General features: G+C 45.5%; 1 protein-coding gene across 2 annotated transcripts in view; it reads right to left on the reverse strand.

Moving 5' to 3' along the window:
• The window catches only part of WNK3 (WNK lysine deficient protein kinase 3), a 577,357-nt gene that overhangs the window by 380,410 nt on the left and 176,591 nt on the right, over positions 1 to 20,356 (reverse strand). For both annotated transcript variants that reach the window (XM_069209347.1, XM_069209346.1), the window contains exons 4-6: positions 15,057 to 15,277; positions 6,521 to 6,678; positions 5,663 to 5,751 (exon numbers count right to left, since the gene is read on the reverse strand). In XM_069209347.1, the coding sequence (XP_069065448.1) occupies positions 5,663 to 5,751; positions 6,521 to 6,678; positions 15,057 to 15,277 (468 nt within the window). The remainder of the gene's footprint in view (positions 1 to 5,662; positions 5,752 to 6,520; positions 6,679 to 15,056; positions 15,278 to 20,356) is intronic.

Consider the following 20,356-nt stretch of genomic DNA (forward strand, 5'->3'; position numbering starts at 1 on the left):
GGGAATGACAACTTGCAGAGTGACCATGTGAAAATAATCTCAAAGTATGTATAGATTGAGAGATCTGAGGTCCCGAATTGGTCTTAATGAGCCGTATTTCCTTAGCATAAGGAAGTACAGGGAACATTCTCCTAACACTTGCTGTGAGAGGGGAACAGGTTCTAAAGCCCCTTAGAGAAGAAGGGAATTGTACCTCTTCCTTTAAGAAAGTGAGATGGGTGTGCAAAAGTTTGAGAGTGCAAGGGGGGATATTTGGAGGAATGGAAATTCATTCTAGACAGTAACCATGTTGGATAATTGATAGAACCCATTGATCCATGGTGATATTGGACCATTGGAGATAGAAATGGCGTAATTGGCCCCCTACTGGAGAAGTGTGCGCTGGTGAAAGGTGTAGCCAGTCACTTGCGTGTGTTTGAGGCAGAACCTCTCGAGGTGGACGCCTTCCTTCTACCTATATTATTGGCACCTCTAAATGAACCTCCACTGTAAGGAAAAAAGAAAGTGCGTCTTGTTTTGTTTGGGAGGTGGAAGGCTCAGTAGATGTTAAACTTCGTACTGGTATAGCGCACTACTCACCCGTTAGGGTCTCAAGGCGCTGTACGCATACCGCTGTGGAACCCCTCCTGGCTTTTCCCTGTGAGGTGCCCACTCCTGGGCAACCTCCAAGGTGAAGCCAGGCATCCCAGCGCTGTCTGGGCCGTTGTGGAGATTAAGCAAGCTATTGCCCAGAGTTACAGAGTGGGACCCATGAATTAGATTAGGCACCGATGCAAGAATTATCAGCTCCGAGGAAATTGAGCCCAAGTTGTCTTGAAGCCTCCCCTAAATTGTGGCCGACGAAAAGTTCCCCTTTGTGGTCCAGTGAATAAGGCCCCCATGGCTTTTTTCAGTTTCTCTATAGTGGTGTCAACCTGTTGGCCAAATAAATGTTCCTTGTCAAAAGGCATATTAGGTACTGCCTGTTGTATTTCAGGCTTGAACCCAGAGCATCTTAACCAAGCATGTCTTCTAATAATGCTAGTATTAATGCCCTGTGCGGCTGTGTCAGCAGCATCAGTGACGCACTTAATACTGGAAATGGTTTGGCCATCGGAAACTATCACCTGTTCCCTTTTACAATGCTCTTCTGGGACATACTAGAGAAGGTCTTCCATCTCGTCCCAGTGGACCTTAACATATCATGCTAGAAGAGGTTGGGAATTGGCAATTCGCCAATGATTGGCTGCTTGTGCCGCTACCCATTTACCTGCGGCATCTAATTTCTTACCTTCCTTATCAGGAAGAGGTGCATCTCCTGTTGACGGACTGTTGGCAAGCTTACGTGCCACAATGGAATCGGGGGCAAAAGTGACCTAATGTATATGGGGTCTATAGGAGCTGCTTTATATTTTTTGTCAACTCTTGGAATAATTACTCAAGATCTGACAGGCTCTTTAAAAATGTCTGTAGCATGTATAAGAATGCCTGGTAGCATGGGAAGAAATTGGCTTTCCTTGTGGTTGGAAGTCAGTGTGTCAAATAGAAATTTTTCTCAATTGGCTAAGAGTGCACTTGGGCATTATGACAGGCAGCTTTCCATGCTATGACCTGCTAATAAGATGTTGCACCTTCAGGAGGTAAAGGCCGTGCAGGATACAAATCCGGGTCATTTGGGAGTATGGGATCTATATCGTAAGAATCCCAAGGGTCTATGTCCTGTGCAAAGTCTTCCTTGTCATCTCCCTCAGGTGCTGGTGAACCTTGTGGAGAAACTTGTGCCTCCGCAATAGGAGGAGACTGTGGAGGAGTAAGAGGAAGTACAGGAGAGTGTGGAGTAGAAGGCCTAGGTTGTACTGGAGCCTTGTCTTTGGAGAGCTTCTTAGGTGGAGGAGCTGTATCCAAAGTTTCCTGGAAAGTAAGTTTCCTCTTAATTGGAACTGAAGGAGAAGTAATAATTTGTTATGTTCCTTTTTTGATATGAAGCTGGTGCTGAGAAGCGTCCATTGTTTCAAGGATAGGCACCACCGTTAAGTTTTGAAGGAGGGATTTTCGATTCCGAAACTGAGCCTTTTGTCTAACAGAAGCCGTTGACTCCGAAACAGAGGTAGATGTTGTTTTGATCGGAGCCGAAACACTCAGGTCGAAGGTTCGACTCGATCCAGAGGCTGAATGTGGTGCCAAGCCAGAGGTCAATGGCGAAGACGTTTTAGTCTTGGCTATTTTCAGTGCCGAGCCCGAAGGTGGGACATCCAAATGTAATTTTCGGATCCGACCATGGCCCAAAACAGTCGTGGAGCAACGACCATAATATGTTGATTCTTTATAGTCTTTACATGGGGACTCGGGTAGTACTCACAGGTTGTGCCGAGGTGAAAGGCTGGCTTTCGATGTCTGATTTAACATCGAAGTCCGAATCTCCTATGGAAAAAGCCTCTTTTTGGTGGATCTCCTCCTGAGCATGCTCTTCCTCAAAGATATCGGGGGTGTCATCCGGTGTCTTCGACGACCTCTCCAAAAAACGCATTCTTTGGTCTCATAGGGTTTTCTTGGAGCGGCGAGACCGACAGGCATTGCAGGTTTCTTTCTTGTGGTCCGGGGACAAGCAGAGGTTACACACCTGGTGATTATCGGTGTGTGGAAATTTCGAGAGCACACCATTAGTCCTGCATTTCTTGACACCATGTGGAGTAATAGGCCGAGAAGGGTGCTAGTGCCCCGAAGGGCTGTTAAACCGACCCAGACGTAGAAATTTGATTAGAATGTGTTAGATGGAGAATACATGATCAAAATACAATACCGTTGCTGAAAAAGACGGAAAGGAGACTTTGGAATAGACTGAGCAGAGGAATATCGGAGCAAGAAGAATACACGTCCAAACCAGACAGCGGAGAGAAAACAATCCTAAAAAAGGACCTGATGCCCATGCGCACGATCATCGAGAGGAGGAGTCACTCGATCTCGTGACTCGAAGAGATTCTTCAAAGAAAAACAACTTGTAACAGTCCGAGCCCAACACTAGATGGCGGACTTATGCAAAGTATGTGTATCTAACAGCCACACATGTCATTGAACACAATGTTTTTTTTTTAATAGAATTTGTTTTGACTAAACATTCAGTACATTAATAACACTGTACCACTGAGAACCTAAAACATATGAGCCACCTTCCCGAACATATCTTATTTCAGCAGTAATTCTGTTCAAAGGGACCGAATATTACAGCCTAAATAAATTTTTCTATTCTTCCTCCCATAGCGTATACCACTCCCTAAGGTGAGCGGTATTATTCTAATCAGTAGTTTCTGGCCCGTCATCTATCAGAGGCCCGTCAACCTCCTCTAGCCTTGTGAGGATCCCCCTCCATGTTTGCAAGTCTTCCTCTGCACGTTCATCCCTCCAACACTTACGGATCTTCCCTTCTTCTGCCACTGCCCTTTCCTGTACATCTTTGAGCCAACCCTGTTCCCTGGGCCCCACTGAGCTCATCCAAGAAATGGCAGCCCATCGTTTTGCTAGCAGCAGAGCCAGTTGCATAAATTTCCATCCCATTTTCATACCCTTGTGTCTCCTAACAGCCCCCAAGAGATAGGTCATGGGGTTTAGATCCACTGTCACCTGCTCAACACACTCCAAACTCCGGACTACAAAGTCCCAATATTCGTGCACAGAGGCACAGTATCAGGCTAAGTGAAGGAAGGTTGCGGGTCTGTTTTGACATCAGTGACATCTGTTGAAATGTATTAGTTTGATCAGAACATTACACGACCCCTGCTTCACCAAAACACAGATCCCCTTTCCATTGTGCATCTTCTAGAAGTGCACCCAGATTTTTCATCCAATGCAGGCCTTGCCCTAAACGCACTCCTAGGTACATCTGCAATCATGGCTCTATATATGTGGTAAAGTGTCTACCTCCTCCATATTTCAGGATTGTGGAAACAATGTTAACAAAGAGCTTCAGACATACAGTTGGTGTAAAGTCTTAAAAATAACAGATGTAGAATCTGTTGGAGCTGAAAGAAAAATATTCAGTTTGTTTTCCCCTTTTGTAAAGGCCTATTGAAAAGTATTAACGTCATCCCCAGAAGATCTCATCACTGGAAAAAGTGTCATTTCTTTCAGTTCCTTCATCCTTAAAAGCCACCCCCCAGTTTTTCCTACCGAGGCATAAGAGTGTCTCAATGTCGGTAAGCCCCTCGAAATGAATGGTCTCCTTCTCCTTGATTTAGGTGTTCTCCAAGTGGAACCAGCCCTGGACAGCAAGCATGTTGGGTATAGGGAAGCATCTTCCTGTAGATGAGGATGTGTATCAGGTCCTTAATGATCTCAAAGTGGAATCCTGTCAAACTTGTGAATGTGAACGATCTTAAACACTATGGGTGTTGGTGAGATATCAACTTTGACCTTATGACAAAACCTAGCATGTCAGTATGGACATCTGGAATGTGTTGGCAGGAGTCCCTCGGGAACAAATGCAGGCTGAGGGCCTTGTAGAACCCTGGAAGAGTTCTAGTTGGAGAAAGCTCTTACTGGTGGTGGAGGCAGTGGCAAATGAGTCATCACAGGTGGCTGCACCTCTTTGTGATGTCAAATGGGGACATTATTTCTCACTATGACTTCTCCTTTTGGATCTAACCCAGCAAGAGAATTGTGAGAGAATGACAGGAGCTCTCTGTTAGAGGGAGTAGCCTCTCCTTACTCCTCACAGCTTTCTCCAGGAAGGTAATCCTGCTGCTATTGTCTTTATTCTTGGCCAGGCAGGGAAATCTTCTCATGCTCTCTCAAAGAGCACATGGAGAGGAAGTTGCAGTGCTGACAACTTCTGGGGGGTGTGAGATTCTGGCAGACACAGGATACAGAACCAGTGGGGATTAGTTTTTGCCATTTTTCTTCCACATTCTGGACACTTTTCAAAATTATGCATTTCAGTGGCAAAAAAATGTTTACTGTCAGGAAGAATACGAAAAGAAACTCAGTGCTAAAGGGCTTCAAGCAAACCAAGTTTTGATTGGTTTTAGAAAGGTTTTCGTAAGAAAAAAGCTCAGAGCTGCAAGATCTTGTCAGTGGGAGCAGGAGAAAAGAACTGAGGTGACCGCTACCTACAGGGAATGATGGGATACTTAAAGATGCAGTGTCCATTTTCATTCTAACATAGCTGCAGCCTACAGCGGTACCTTACTCTGTCCTTCCCTTTCATTCACTATAAAAGCAAAAAATATATATATATAGTTTGAGAAGAATGCTTTTAAAATGTCACCTTTCTTTCTTTCTAGAGACATTTCAGGACTTTACAAAGCTTTTAAAATTAAATGAATGGAATAGACAATATAGCCTTTTTTGGCGGCTAAACTATGCATTTGTGTAATATGTACTTCCTTGCCTTTCCCAAGTAGGGCAAAGATGTTACATAATATGCAGCTCTGGGGATTCCCGCACTTGGGCAGGACTATTTAGTGCATATGATTATCAATGGAGATCCCCTCAACAAGAACTTTCAGGATGTAAACATTGAAAACATTGAGACATTAAAATAAAATGAATATCTTCTAAATTTTAAGCATATAATTTTATCAATTCCACTGTCAAAAGCTTAACTGAATTGCTACTTGTGAGTGCAGCTCCTGAAGGCAAACGTGGACGTGTAAGCAAGAAGACCACAGAAAATGCACGGTCTACTCACCGCTCAGACTTGTTCTGCCGGATGCACTCATCAATTATTTCCTTCACTTCAGGGTCCGTAACCTTGTTGAAACTGGCTGGTTTGATGCCCTACAAGAAAAGAGGGAGAGGGCAATGAGGGGTGGTAACCCCGGTCTTGCACTTATCGCCTGCATCACCCTTCCTGTCATCAGGTTGCAGTAGTGGACTTGAGGAATGAAAACCTACTTTATGAACTACATCAAATACCTTTCAAAATCAGTGTACCTGATAACTTATAACTTAAAACAATCACCTGCACATAAAATATATCTTTAAGATGGAATCAAACACAAGTACTGGTCACAAAGTGCTACAGTAGCGGAACCACTCCAACAAATGAGGGGCACACAGTAGTAGGTGGGATCAGACACTTGGTAACAACTGCGAGAAGGCTGACTACTACAGTATTTGACGCTGTTGCACAAAATTAACAGCTATTTTTATTCAAATTAATGGAATTCATTTTAGCAACTGCTGAAAGATGAAAACCTGAGTTAGCCACACCTTGAAACGTACTTGAATTCTTAATGGCTCCCTACCTGTTACCAAGGGGCAAAGGGTGACAATAATGGATATTGTGTAAATCAACAAGGTCTGCTGGAACATGAAAATAAACATACGTGCACCAAATACTGTGATTAAAAAAGGAGCACATTCTGTAAAATGTGTGTTTCCTGTTGTATGACAGCAACAAGCCACAGAAACTCATGAGGCTGTAGGAGCAGGAACAGACTCAAGATGCAATCCAGGGGCTTGGCGAGAAGAGATGCGGGAAGAGACATTCGAGCTACCGTAGAGTCCAATGACATAGCAAACTGGGGAAGAAGGGGACACTTACACTGGTCACTTTGCGGTAGATCTGTGCCGCATTCTGGCACTCCGAGTATGGGTATTCTGATGTAGCCATTTCCAGCATGCACATGCCAAATGCATAAACATCCACAGATTCATCATAATGCTCCTCATACATCTCTGGCGCCATGAACTCGGGGGTACCTGAAAAAAATAACAAAGGTGCTACGTCAAAAACAGATGAGAAACAATTGCTGCCACCTGTACTTTAAAGGAAATGGCAAACATTCAAGGAAAATACTCCTGTTCCCAAAAGACTTCTTTCAGTTTAAAGACAAAGTGAATATTTAAATTAATAGTGGCACCCTCAGTTTTTAGGAGAGTATGAAAATGTTACTTACATCCATACCAGTGCTGGTATGTTTCATGGTTTCACAAGTATGAATGGTTTCCCATCACATCAGGACTAAGGTCACATTTACATAGGAGAGTACATGCACAGTTAGTATCCCATTCACCTCATTTAAAAGTCCAACCAATGTTGTCAAGGCATCCTGAACTCCACTCCCTAGAAGCCACAAAACCTCAGAATGTCTGAAACATAAGTGCAAAAGGAAGAAATGCAAGAACCTCTGTCTCGCGTGGAGGGAGGTTGGCATGTGAATCTATAAAAGATGACAACCCTGGAGAAGGACATGAAACTTAAGTGCAGCAATGACCCCAAAGAGCATTGTGGTGCAATGTAAAACTCTTTCATCATAGGTGTAGGATGTTGGACAAAGGATTTGAATATTACAGGCTCAATCAGGTGAAAACCTTAGGGGGCTTTTGCTATAAATTGAGGATTCATTCTACAAACAAATCTGTCCAACCGAAACACCACAAATAGTTCATTAACTGCGAACACCTGCATTTCATGCACTCTTCTGGCTGACCTCGAGGCAAACAAAAGGGCAATCTTCCAAGGCAAGTACTACATGTCTGCTTTATGATTGTGTTCAAAAGTTTGTTTCATTAGTTAAGCATGCCTCAATGGCAGATAAGCTTTGAAGGGTTCTTTAGTAAACTGCTTAATGATTCTAGGAGAGAGAATATGAGCGTGAGAACCTCAATTATGCAAGTGCTATGGTGACAAAGAGATCCTGAACTGTGGTGATATTCCTTGTCTGCCCGCTGCCCATTGGAAAGTGTGGTTGAGCAGAAGTGGTGAGAAACATATGTAAATGTCTTGGGACTATGCAGCCAGCATTTCTTGTTCTGTGGAGTTTATCAGTTACCTAGCGTTGACGGACTCTATTTTCAAGAAAACCATGCCAGCAATGACCTGATGAAACTCCCACTCTTAACTGACACTGGCTGTTCTGCTAAGAGCATCTGCCATGTGTTGTTGATTCACAGGAGATTGCATGGAGTTAGCAAAATGCAGTGACACAGGTCCATAGATGATGCGCCTTCTCTGAGAGTGTCTACGAGTTTGTTCCTCCATTCTTGTTGGTTTAAAATATTGTCTTGTTGAACAAGTTACTTACCTTCAGTAACACATTATCTGGTAGAGACTATCTAGCTGCAGATTCCTGACCCTAGAATTTCCTGGCGTCAGCTTGGAATCCGGAACTTTTGCTAAGCAATACCCTTGTGCGTGTCATCGGGTGGTGTCCCTCGGATCCGCGTGGCGTCTGGCTCGTTGGAGCCATCTGTGATGTCACGGTCGCCTATAAAGGCACCACCCAAGCATGCGTATGTCAGTTTATTTTCCAATAACTTCCACACCAGAAGCACAGAGCCATGGAACAAACTAACAGCTTGTGTGTGCAAAAAACTAGGGGCAATCCCTGACCCTATATAAACGTGTCCACAGAGCAGGGAGGCATGGGTGGGTGTAAGGAATCTGCAGCTAGATAGAGATGCTACTAGATAATGCGTTACCAAAGGTAAGTAACTTGTTCATCGGATAGAGACTTCTAGCTGCAGATTACTTACTTTAGAACAGATACCCAAGCCATAACCACCTGGCAGTGGGCTGCGGACAGATCTTCTTTACACTCGTAAGTCCTGTAGGAGCAAACTGGCAAAATGCCCATCTCTACAGACCTTATTGTCCAGGCAGTAATGTCTTGTGAACTTGTGCAAGGATGCCCACGTTTCAGCCTGACAGATGTCCAGGACTGGAACACCTTGGCTAACGCAGTGGTAGCAGCCTTGCCCCTCGTAGAATGAGCTCTCAAGCCCCCAAGAGGCTGCTTCTTTGCCAGCCTGCAGCAGATTTTAATGCAGAGAACGGCCCAGCGCAAAATGGTTGACTTCTGCACTGCCCAACCTTTTTGTTCATCCACCCAGAACTCTTTTGTGCGGTCAAGGTAGAACGACAACGCTCTTTTTGGGTCCAGTCGGTAGAGTCGCTCCTCTTCTTTAGAGGGAGGCGGTGGAGCAAAGAAGGTGGGCAGGTTGATGTTCTGACCCAGGTGAAATGGGGTCACCACCTTGGGGAGGAAAGTCTCAAAAGTTTGAAGTACCACCTTGTTCAGGAACATTATGAGATATTGCAGCTTAGATGAGAGAGCCTGCATCTCACTCACCCTCCTGGCAGATGTTATTGCCACTAAGAAGGCTGTCTTGATGGTGGGCAGTCAGAGGGGGCAGTTGTGCAGTGGCTCAAAGGGAGCACACAAGAAATGTGAGAACCAGATTCAAGTCCCACTGAAGCATAACAAAGGGCGTAGGGGGAAACATATGTACAAGCCCTTTGAGAAATCTATGTACAATGGGTGTTTTGAATAAAGAAGGCTGATCAGGCAGCTGAAGGAACGCTGGTAAGGCAGAAAGTTAGCCTATGAGAGAGCACAAGGCAGAACCCTGCTGGGCAAGGGATAGGATAAAGCGAAGAATGTCAGAGACAGAGAGAAGCAGAAACAGGAGCAATAAATCTTTCTGTACAATGTACAAAACGATTCCAACAGCAGGTGTGTACCGTCTTATTGGAGGGATGCCTGGCTGCCAAAATTGCTTTACAGATTTCGGGAGGAAGGTCGAAGGCTATCAACTGCAGCCACTCAATCTCCACGCATGAAGGCGCAGAACAGGTTCAATTGGAGGACCTTCCCCTACTGCTGCAACAGAAGATCTTCCTGAAGGGGCAGCCTGATCACAGGATCGATGCTCATTTTCAGAAGCTCAGGATACAAGACTCTCCTTGCCCGGTCAGGAGTCACCAGGATTACTTGGGCCCAGTCATACTTGATCTTTGTGAGAACTCTGGACAGAAGTGGTATGGCCGGAAAGGTGTACAGGAGGCCTGAACACCACTCATGACTAAAAGCATTACCGAGTGAGTGCCACCTTGGAAACTCCAACGCCCAATACTGCTGACATTGCGTGTTGTCTGCGGTGGCAAACAGATCTAACCAATGCTTTCCCCACTGCTGAAAGAGTCCTTGTCCCACCTCCGGGTGGAGACACCAGTCGTGATCCTCTAGGCATCGACAGCTGAGTTTGTCTGCCCTGGAGTTCAGAGAACCTGCCAGGTGTTGAACCACCAGGGTTATGCCCTGCTGTTCCAGTCATGTCCAGAGACACAAGGCCTCTTCACAAAGGGTCCACGACTCCACACCACCCTGCATGTTGCAGTACCACATTGCAGAGGTGTTGTCCGTGAACACCTGCACCATCTTCCCTTTTACAACAGGAAGAAATGCTCTCAATGCCAGTCGGATCGCCCGGAGTTCCTGTAAGTTGATATGGAGTCCATATTCCACCAGAGACCTCTGAACTCCACCTCTCCCATCTGGCCACCCCATCCCAGAAGTGATACATCTATCACTACTGTAAACTCTGGTTGCGGAATGGAGAGGAGTCTGCCTCTGACCCAATCGCAGTCCATTAACCATCACTGCAGATCTTTAGCAGTTCCCTCCAAGATCTGAACTGTGTCACTAAGTGTAGGAAGTTGGCTCTGTATGTACTATTTCAAAGTAAGAAATAGCATGCACAGAGTGCAAGGGTGCCCCTTAGAGGTAAGATAGTGGCAGAAAGAGGTAAGATAGTGGCAAAAAGAGATAATTCTAATGCTCTATTTTGTGGTAGTGTGGTCGAGCAGTAGGCTTATCAGAGGGTAGTGTTAAGCATTTGTTGTACACACACAGGCAATAAATGGGGAACACACACTCAAAGACAATTCCAGGCCAATAGGTTTTTATATAGAAAAATATATTTTCTTAGTTTATTTTAAGAACCACAGGTTCAAGATTTACAAACAATACTTTAAATGAAAGGTATTTCACTTAGGAACTTTGAATTAGCAAAATAGCATATACAGTTTTCACACAAATGGCAATAATCTATTTTAAAACTAGACAGTGCAATTTTCAACAGTTCCTGGGGGAGGTAAGTGTTTGTTAGTTTTGCAGGTAAGTAAACCACCTACAGGGTTCAAAGTTGGGTCCAAGGTAGCCCACCGTTGGGGGTTTAGGGCAACCCCAAAGTTACCACACCAGCAGCTCAGGGCCGGTCAGGTGCAGAGGTCAAAGTGGTGCCCAAAACACATGGGCTTCAATGGAGAAGGGGGTGCCCCGGTTCCAGTCTGCCAGCAGGTAAGTACCCGGGTCTTCGGAGGGCAGACCAGGGGGGTTTTGTAGGGCACCGGGGGGGACACAAGTCAACACAAAAAGTACACCCTCAGCGGCACGGGGGCGGCCGGGTGCAGTGTGCAAACAGGCGTCGGGTTTGTAGTGGAGTTCAATGGGAGACCTAGGGGTCTCTTCAGCGATGCAGGCAGGCAAGGGGGGTGCTCCTCGGGTAGCCACAAACCTGGGCAAGGGAGAGGGCCACCTGGGGGTCGCTCCAGCACTGGAGGTCGGATCCTTCAGTTCCTGGGGGCTGCGGGTGCAGTGTCCTTACCAGGCGTCGGGTTCTTAGAAGCAGGCACGCGCGGTCAGGGGGAGCCTCTGGATTCCCTCTGCAGGCGTCGCTGTGGGGGCTCAGGGGGGGGGGGGGTCACTCTAGCTACTCACGGGCTCGCAGTCGCCAGGGAGTCCTCCCTGTAGCGTTGTTTCTCCACAAGTCGAGCCGGGGGTGTCGGGTGCAGAGTGCAAAGTCTCACGCTTCCGGCGGGAAACGTGTGTTCTTTCAAAGTTGCTTCTTTGTTGCAAAGATGCTTCTTTCTTGGAGCAGAGCCGCTGTCCTCGGGAGTTCTTGGTCCTTGCAGATGCAGGGTAGTCCTCTGAGGCTTCATAGGTTGCTGGACCCTGTGGAACGCGTCGCTGTTGCAGTTTTTCTTGAAGTGGGGAGACAGGCCAGTAGAGCTGGGGCCAAAGCAGTTGGTGTCTCCGTCTTCTCTGCAGGGCTTTCAGGTCAGCAGTCCTTCTTCGTCTTCAGGTTGCAGGAATCTAGTTACCTAGGTTCTGTGAGCCCCTAAATACTCGATTTAGGGGTGTGTTTAGGTCTGGGGGGTTAGTAGCCAATGGCTACTAGCCCTGAGGGTGGCTACACCCTCTTTGTGCCTCCTCCCTGAGGGGAGGGGGGCACATCCCTAATCCTATTGGGTGAATCCTCCATCTGCAAGATGGAGGATTTCTAAAATTCAGAGTCACCTCAGCTCAGGACACCTTAGGGGCTGTCCTGACTGGCCAGTAACTCCTCCTTGTTTTTCTCATTATCTCCTCCGGCCTTGCCGCCAGAAGTGGGGCCGTGGCCGGAGGGGGTGGGCAACTCCACTAGCTGGAGTGCCCTGGGGTGCTGTAACAAAGGGGGTGAGCCTTTGAGGCTCACCACCAGGTGTTACAGTTACTGCAGGGGAGGTGAGAGGCACCTCCACCCAGTACAGGCTTTGTTACTAGCCACAGAGTGACAAAGGCACTCTCCCCATGTGGCCAGCAACATGTCTGGTGTGTGGCAGGCTGCTAAAACCAGTCAGCCTACACGGGTAGTCGGGTATGGTTTCAGGGGGCATCTCTAAGATGCCCTATGGGGTGTATTTTACAATAAAATGTACACTGGCATCAGTGTGCATTTATTGTGCTGAGAAGTTTGATACCAAACTTCCCAGTTTTCAGTGTAGCCATTATGGTGCTGTGGGGTTCATGTCTGACAGACTACCAGACCATATACTCTTATGGCTACCCTGCATTTACAATGTCTAAGGTTTTGCTTAGACACTGTAGGGGCATAGTGCTCATGCACTTATGCCCTCACCTATGGTATAGTGCACCCTGCCTTAGGGCTGTAAGGCCTGCTAGAGGGGTGACTTATCTATGCCATAGGCAGTGTGAGGTTGGCATGGCACCCTGAGGGGAGTGCCATGTCGACTTACTCGTTTTCTCCCCCTCAGCACACACAAGCTGGCAAGCAGTGTGTCTGTGCTGAGTGAAGGGTCTCTAGGGTGGTATAAGACATGATGCAGCCCTTAGAGACCTTCCCTGGCATCAGGGCCCTTGGTACCAGAGGTACCAGTTACAAGGGACTTACCTGGATGCCAGGGTGTGCCAATTGTGGAAACAAAGGTACAGGTTAAGGAAAGAACACTGGTGCTGGGGCCTGATTAGCAGGCCTCAGCACACTTTCAAATCATAACTTGGCATCAGCAAAGGCAAAAAGTCAGGGGGTAACCATGCCAAGGAGGCATTTCCTTACACTAAGATTTCCATGATGATGTGCCCATTGGAACTTCAGGTCCCACAGCAGAGCCCTCATATGCCATCTGGCATGTTCGACTAACAGGATGCCGGAAGTCATGAGTCCCAACAGCCTCAGAGTCTGTATCATTGAAATCCTGGATAGAGGCTGAAACATTCGAATCATAACCTGAATATCCTGGACTGGCTACTCGGGAGGATAGGCCCGAAACTGTACAGTGGCCAGAACAGCTTTGATAAAAGGGGGCGTGTGAGAGGGGTCTGGTGGGACTTCAGCAAGTTTATAGTGAGCCCCAGCAAATGCAGGAGGTTCGCCTTAGTCTGAAGGTGGGAGACGACTCCCAGGGGCGAAGGAGCCTTCAACAGCCAGACATTGCGGTAGGGAAAGACTGAAACACCTAACCTGCACAGATGAGCTGCTATCACCATCACTTTGGTGAACACCGACGGGCGCTGGTAAGGCCAAAAGGGACCACGGAAAACTGAAAGTGCTTGTTGCCCACCTTGAACCGCAGGTAACGTGTGTGGGCAGGCAGGAAGGGGATATGGAAATACACATCCTACAAGTCCGCTACTATCCAGTCTCCAGACAAGAGCCAGAGTGAGCATTTTGAAATTCCCCTTTTTGAGAAAGAGGTTGACATCCCGCAAGTCCAGAATAGGGCGAAGAATTTGCGCTCTTGATGGAACTGTCAGCCAATATGGACATTCACTTACCAAAGCTATATCTCTTTCTCCCATTCCAACTGGACGGGCCGTACATAGAGACTTTGAATTCTGTGTTCAGTGGTGAGCAGTCTTCATGACAACAGAATCGGGGCATGTCTGATTTTTTAGCATTCTATGTAGGTGGTTCAATTACTAATGATAATCTAGACAGGGTCTTTTGGGCAAGCATTCAACTATCCAAATGCCTTTTGACAGGCTTTTCTCATTTTGGTGACGATTCCTCACCTGATGAAAGTTCTTCAGATACCTTATTCTGAAGTGACCTCAGGAGATGGTCCTTTTAGTGATTGTCTTTATCCAAAGTGTATGACAAATCTTACAGTCTTCCGTTTTGTGCTTTGGATACAGGCACTACATGCATTCAAACACTGATTGGAAAGAGTCTCTTACCATGTGAAACAAGGTTAAAAACAGGATCTTTTGATATCTCAGGTATGATATGAAAATTATTGAAAATTAACTTCCAAGCTAAAATCCTAAAGGAAAAAGTACCAATAGCTTTATCAGTAGTGGTTTTGCATGAAAAGGTCGAATTTCCAAAGAATATGAAAAGTTCTGAGCAGTGCTCTTAATGGGTTTCCCTTCCAAAGAACTCGCAGTACAAAACCTGAGGTATGGTAACTTCTTTGGAGGTGGAGTAGTGTGCATTCACAACACCGATCTGATTAGTCTTTGAGTGAGGTGCATATCTTATTAAATAAAATGTTCTATGTATTTCTACTGAAATGCAGGTTTTCTGCTAATGTAATGCAACAGTGAGGCTCCCAGCTTGACTACGGAAATGATTCAATCGCATGAATCTATGAAAGATCCAATGCTAGGGAATAACAACATGCCAAATATATCAAGCTGGGAACTGGGGAAGTCTGGAGAAAGCAGATTAGAATATTTTTCAGAGGAACCAAAAATCTTTTCCAAATATGTTTCTTCCTGCTTTTGGGCTGGTGATATTCTAAGGAAACTAGCTGAGTTAAGTTTTAGTTAAGCTGTTTTTATTAACCACGAACACACTTCAGGAACATTGTTTTTAAGTCACAGCATATAACTCTGTCCAACAGTATTCTCTTTGTGACTTGTGTTTTTGTTCATTCAAAGAAAAATCAGGCTAGTGAACTCCAACATAAGGTAACACATGAGCCTCTCTACCATGTATGGGTGATTTAAATGTGCCTCCTATTAAGTCAGGATACCCAATAACTTTGCAGTTTACAGTTAAGAATTACTTACCGATGACACTCTTTGCAAAGGAGGTCCGCATCAGAGTTGCCAGCCCGAGATCACCAATCTTCACTGAGCCAGTAGGGCCTGTGATGAAGATATTGTCACACTTAAGGTCTCGGTGAATGATAGGGGGTGTCCGTGTATGGAGGAACTGCAGGCCCTTCAAGATTTGCCGACACCAGCTCCTCAGCACTTTGGGCTTCATTACCTTAAACCGTTTGAGGTAACTATGGAACACAAGGAAATGAGAAGACATTACTTGCAGCCCTTACAGGATACAGCAGAGGCATGGTCTGATTAAGCTATTGGGAATACCACCAGTTAATTTAAGCTTTGGCTCACTCAACATTTAAGGTTTAACCAACATTAACCATGCTCAGCAAGCAATTAACCTCTTCAGTGTCAACTTGTGTTACCCACCCACCCTCAAAGCTTTTTTCAGGAATGACAGCAAAGACGAAAGCACACACAAACCAAGATAGTTAAATTCTACAAAATATTCACCTTCTGCAACTCATAGTGGTTTACCTCAATCTTGTGTTGGCAGTCATGAGACACTAAGTATGGAAATCCAAACACTGGCAAGCAGTTTTCCACATCATCACCAAAGAAAACTAGACTGATACCACTGGAAGCAAGGACAATGTCGTCCGGTATGATCTTCTCTCTCTCAATTATAGTCCAGGGTAGGAAGATGGCTCTTTATATAGTGGAACAAAATGAGGTACACTGTACAAAGAGTCCAAGCAAACCCCGGAGGTATCACAGAGGCACAAGTGGCATCCCAAATACTGTTTTTTGGTAGCATGGCCAAGCAGTTAGGCATATCAGAGGGTAGTGCTAAGCTTGTAGGGCACACACTCGTGTACTAATTGGGATACACACTCAATAAAGAAATCTGACATCAATTAAAAACAAAAAAAACATATTTATATACATTTAGAAACCAAGATCACCGAAATCAGGTGAGTACTTTTTGAGATAGGCATTTTTACAGTTTTTAAAAGTTGACAGTGCAATTTTTGGGCACAGTAGTGTTATCTAATGTGGGGAAAACATGTACTGCATTCGGGCACTTCACAGCAACTTGCCGGACTGCTCTCCAGGACTTAAGGAGAGTATGGGGCACACCAACAGGTCACCTTAGGAGGCCCTGGTGCATAGGGAAGTTACGGCGTCGGGTCTTCCATTCACTTCAATGGGAACTCTCCCCAGTTCTTGGAGGCTGCAGCTACAGGACAGGTCTGTTGCTCCTCGAGGGTTGGGTACAGCAGGTAGGCTAGGCACCAAGTCAGTCGTGCTCCTCCATTCTAGGGTTCAACAGGCTTTTTGTCCACTCCCTCATTTCTATCCAGTGAAGATCTGAGGTCCTGGTATCAGAGGGTCGCCTAAAAACTAAATTTAGGGGGCGTTAAGAGGAGTGAAGGGTAGTAACCAATGGGCTACTGACCCTTGGGGACACTACACCCCCTAGATTACCACTTCCTGTGGGGAGTGGGCATCACCCTGTCCAGCGTTCCTAAATTCCACCACACACAAAATGGAGGAATTCCTGAGGCTGTGTCCACTTCAGGCTGGCCACCCTAGTGGTGTGTCAGGCCTGGAAACACAAAACCTCCTACATAGCTAATTTTCCCGCATGTCCAAGTGCAGATGGGTTCTGAGGCAGGAGGGTCAGCTTCCTCTGAGGATAGCCAGTTCTGCATAACAAAGGCGGTGGGCTTCTTTGAAGCTCCCAGCCTTGGAACGCAGATGTCAGTCATCCTGTTGGGAGGGGTGTGTTAACGCCCCTGCCAGTGCAGACTTTAGTTTCTGACCTCCAGAGATCAAAGATTCTCATACTTGGGGGTCAGATTATCGTCTGTTGGTGGCAGGCTGGTTGGAACTAACCTGTGAGCCCACCAGCAGTTGGTAAGTTCTCAGGTGGCATCTCTAAGGTGCCCTCTGGGTGCATGTATTAATAAATCCATCACTGGAATCAGTGAGGGTTTATTAATATGAGATGTTTGATACCAAACATCCCTAATTTCAGTGAAACCATCATGTAGCTAGGGAACTTGTGTTGACCAGTGTCCAGCACCTGTATTTAAAATGGCTTCCCTGCACACTTACTATGTCTAAGAATCGACAAAGACATAGCAGGGGCATATCTGATCTTGCAGATCTGCCCACACATGTAATTTAGTGCACCCTGCCGCAGGGGTGTAAGGCCTGCTATAGGGGTGAACTACAAATATTACTGGCAGTGCTTTGGGGGACATGGCACACAAGAGAGCGTGCCATGTTGTGTTTTCACTTTTGGGAGCACTTTGTCACGCAGTCTGCATGAGGTTGGTGCTGAGTCCCATAGAGTGGCACAAGTTGTGCTGCAGCTCTTAGGGGCCACTCTTCAGTAACCATGTACCAGGGGTACCATATACTAGGGAAACACAGAGGTGCTAAGGGGCCTGGTCACTCGGGGATCAAGTGCCCAGGTGTCTTGTTTTGGGGAAGGAACACTGGCAACCTTGTTAGCAGGAATCAAGTACAATTCAGTCAAAGTTGCACCAACAAGGGAGTGAGTGAGTGAGGGCGTGAGGGAGTGAGTGAGTGAGTGTGTTGGGGGAGGCTATTGCAACTAGAACCCAGCATTCTACATCCAGGAAAAGGTATTGTCCCTTATTGCCAGAAACGTCCTCCCATTAACACCAACCTCCACCACAAACCCAAAGGTCCTTGGGTGAGCGTACTTGAGTTGTCGATGGCTACTAGGCTGACTGCTACCAGGGCCTCACAATTTGAAACTCCCATAGATAGCATATTATCTCTCAAAGGTGTGCTGTTACAGGACCTGTGGTAGTGCAATCCTTCTTGTAGTGCCTGGGCACAGAGGAAAACTTCTTGTGCTTTTTGGGGAAAGCTCTCACAGGAAAGCGTTACCTAGTGGGTAATTTATGTTTGAAAGTGAGAGTTCACCTAGGAGTTTCACTGTGGTCCTTAGCAAACATGACTTAAAATCTCAGCTCCCTGATGGCATTCGGGTCCCCTGGACACCACCATGTCACCCACGCCACACTAAACTCAGCATTATCTACAGCCAAGCACTCAGAATAAGACGCATCTGCAGCAATGAAGACACTTGTAAAGGCCATCTACAGGAGCTTGTTAGATTATTTAAAAAGCGAGGCTATCCTCTGCATATCATTCTGCAACAAATTGACAAGTCTTTGCAGTTACCCAGGGAAGCATTTATTTGGAATAACAACAGAAGAAACAAAAGTGACAGAATCCCTTTTGTGGTTGACTATCATCCATCAGCTCCCAACTACAGAAATATAATACAAACAACTTTTCCCTTACTATCTACTTGTGAAAAATTGCAAAAGCTTTTTCCAAAACCGCCAGTCATTGCTTACCGCAGAGCTCCTAATTTACGATCACTTATTGTGAGAGCTGAACTTAAGCAAGCTGTAACAAATGCAGGAGTTCATTGCTGGGATTCCAAAAGGTGCATCACATGTGAATACCTTTTACAAACATCATCAGTAACTAGCTGTGTTACAAAAAGGACCTATGGAATAAGACAGCATCTTACATGTCGCTCTAGATGCATTATTTATGTGATTCAGTGCCAATGTCAAAGCTGTAAAAAACAATACGTAGGTCAAACTGCGAATGACCTCCGTACACGATTCAGGAACCACAAATCGGCAATAATTAACAAGAAACTTGACCAGCCTGAAGCCAACCATTTTAACCTTGTGGACCATTTACTATCAGATTTGAAGATTTTCCCTGTGGAACATGTTTTAAAGGAAGAACTACTGGACATCAGAGAAAATTTCTGGATGAACCGTTTAAAATCACTGCATCCAGATGGACTGAACATCACTGATAATACCACTTGATTTCTGCATATCTAAGAGGTCTCAGGACTGCATTGATTCCACATTCCAATTGGAATCTTCACTCATGATGCTTTTTGAAAATCCACCAGTGTCAGCTGTGCAGCCACTGAGCAAACCATCTTGTACTACCCGAGGAAGGCGGAAGCTGAAACGTTGTAGTAGAAATATATTTTTGTTCTTTAGTGAGATCATCTGTTTGAGTCACTTCTTTCTTGGATATATATATAGATATAGATATATATATATACACACACACGTATGTGTGTATATATGTATACATATGGTCTACACATATATATTAGATATGTATATCGATGAATAGATCCTGGTCCATCAGAAAATGGCCACATTTAATTTATGCCTTATTTTTAAAAGGTATATCCCAATTGTGGAATGAAAATGTCACTTACCCAGTGTACATCTGTTCGTGGCATCAGTCGCTGTAGATTCGCATGTTTTGCAATAGCTCGCCATCTGGTGTTGGGCCGGAGTGTTACAAGTTGTTTTTCTTCGAAGAAGTCTTTCGAGTCACGGGACTGAGTGACTCCTCCTTTTGTGTCCATTGCTCATGGGCGTCGACTCTATCCTCGATTGTTTTTCCCCGCAGAGGGTGAGGTAGGAGTTGTATTGTAGTAATAGTGCCCATGCAATGGAGTGACTAAGTATGTACCTATATAAGGTTGAAATGATATATATACAAATAGTTGAAGGTAACTTCCGAACTGCTACAGGCTCCCGGGGAGGCGGGTGGGCACATGCGAATCTACAGCGACTGATGCCACGAACAGATGTACACTGGGTAAGTGACATTTTCAGTTCGATGGCATCTGTCGCTGTAGATATGCATGTTTTGCATAGACTAGTAAGCAGTTCTCTCCCCAAAAGCGGTGGCTCAGCCTGTAGAAGTGGAAGTAGTCTGAAACAATGTTCTTAATACGGCTTGCCCTACTGTGGCTTGTTGTGCGGATAACACGTCTACACAGTAGTGCTTGGTGAATGTGTGAGGCGTAGACCATGTGGCTGCCTTACATATTTCTTGAATTGGGATGTTTCCTAGAAAGGCCATGGTAGCACCTTTCTTTCTGGTTGAGTGTGCCCTTGGTGTAATGGGCAGCTGTCGTTTAGCTTTAAGGTAGCAGATTTGGATGCATTTAACTATCCATCTGGCTATACCTTGTTTTGATATTGGGTTTCCTGCATGAGGTTTTTGGAATGCAATAAATAGTTGTTTAGTCTTTCTGATGTTTTTAGTTCTGTCAATGTAATACATTAATGCTCTTTTGACATCTAATGTATGTAGTGCCCTCTCAGCTACGGAATCTGGCTGTGGGAAGAACACTGGAAGTTCCACTGTTTGATTTAGATGGAACGGTGAAATAACCTTTGGTAAAAATTTAGGATTAGTCCTTAGGACGACCT

The sequence above is a fragment of the Pleurodeles waltl genome, chromosome 10 (genome assembly GCF_031143425.1).
Source record: "Pleurodeles waltl isolate 20211129_DDA chromosome 10, aPleWal1.hap1.20221129, whole genome shotgun sequence".
In the NCBI taxonomy this organism is placed as follows: Eukaryota; Metazoa; Chordata; class Amphibia; order Caudata; family Salamandridae; genus Pleurodeles; species Pleurodeles waltl.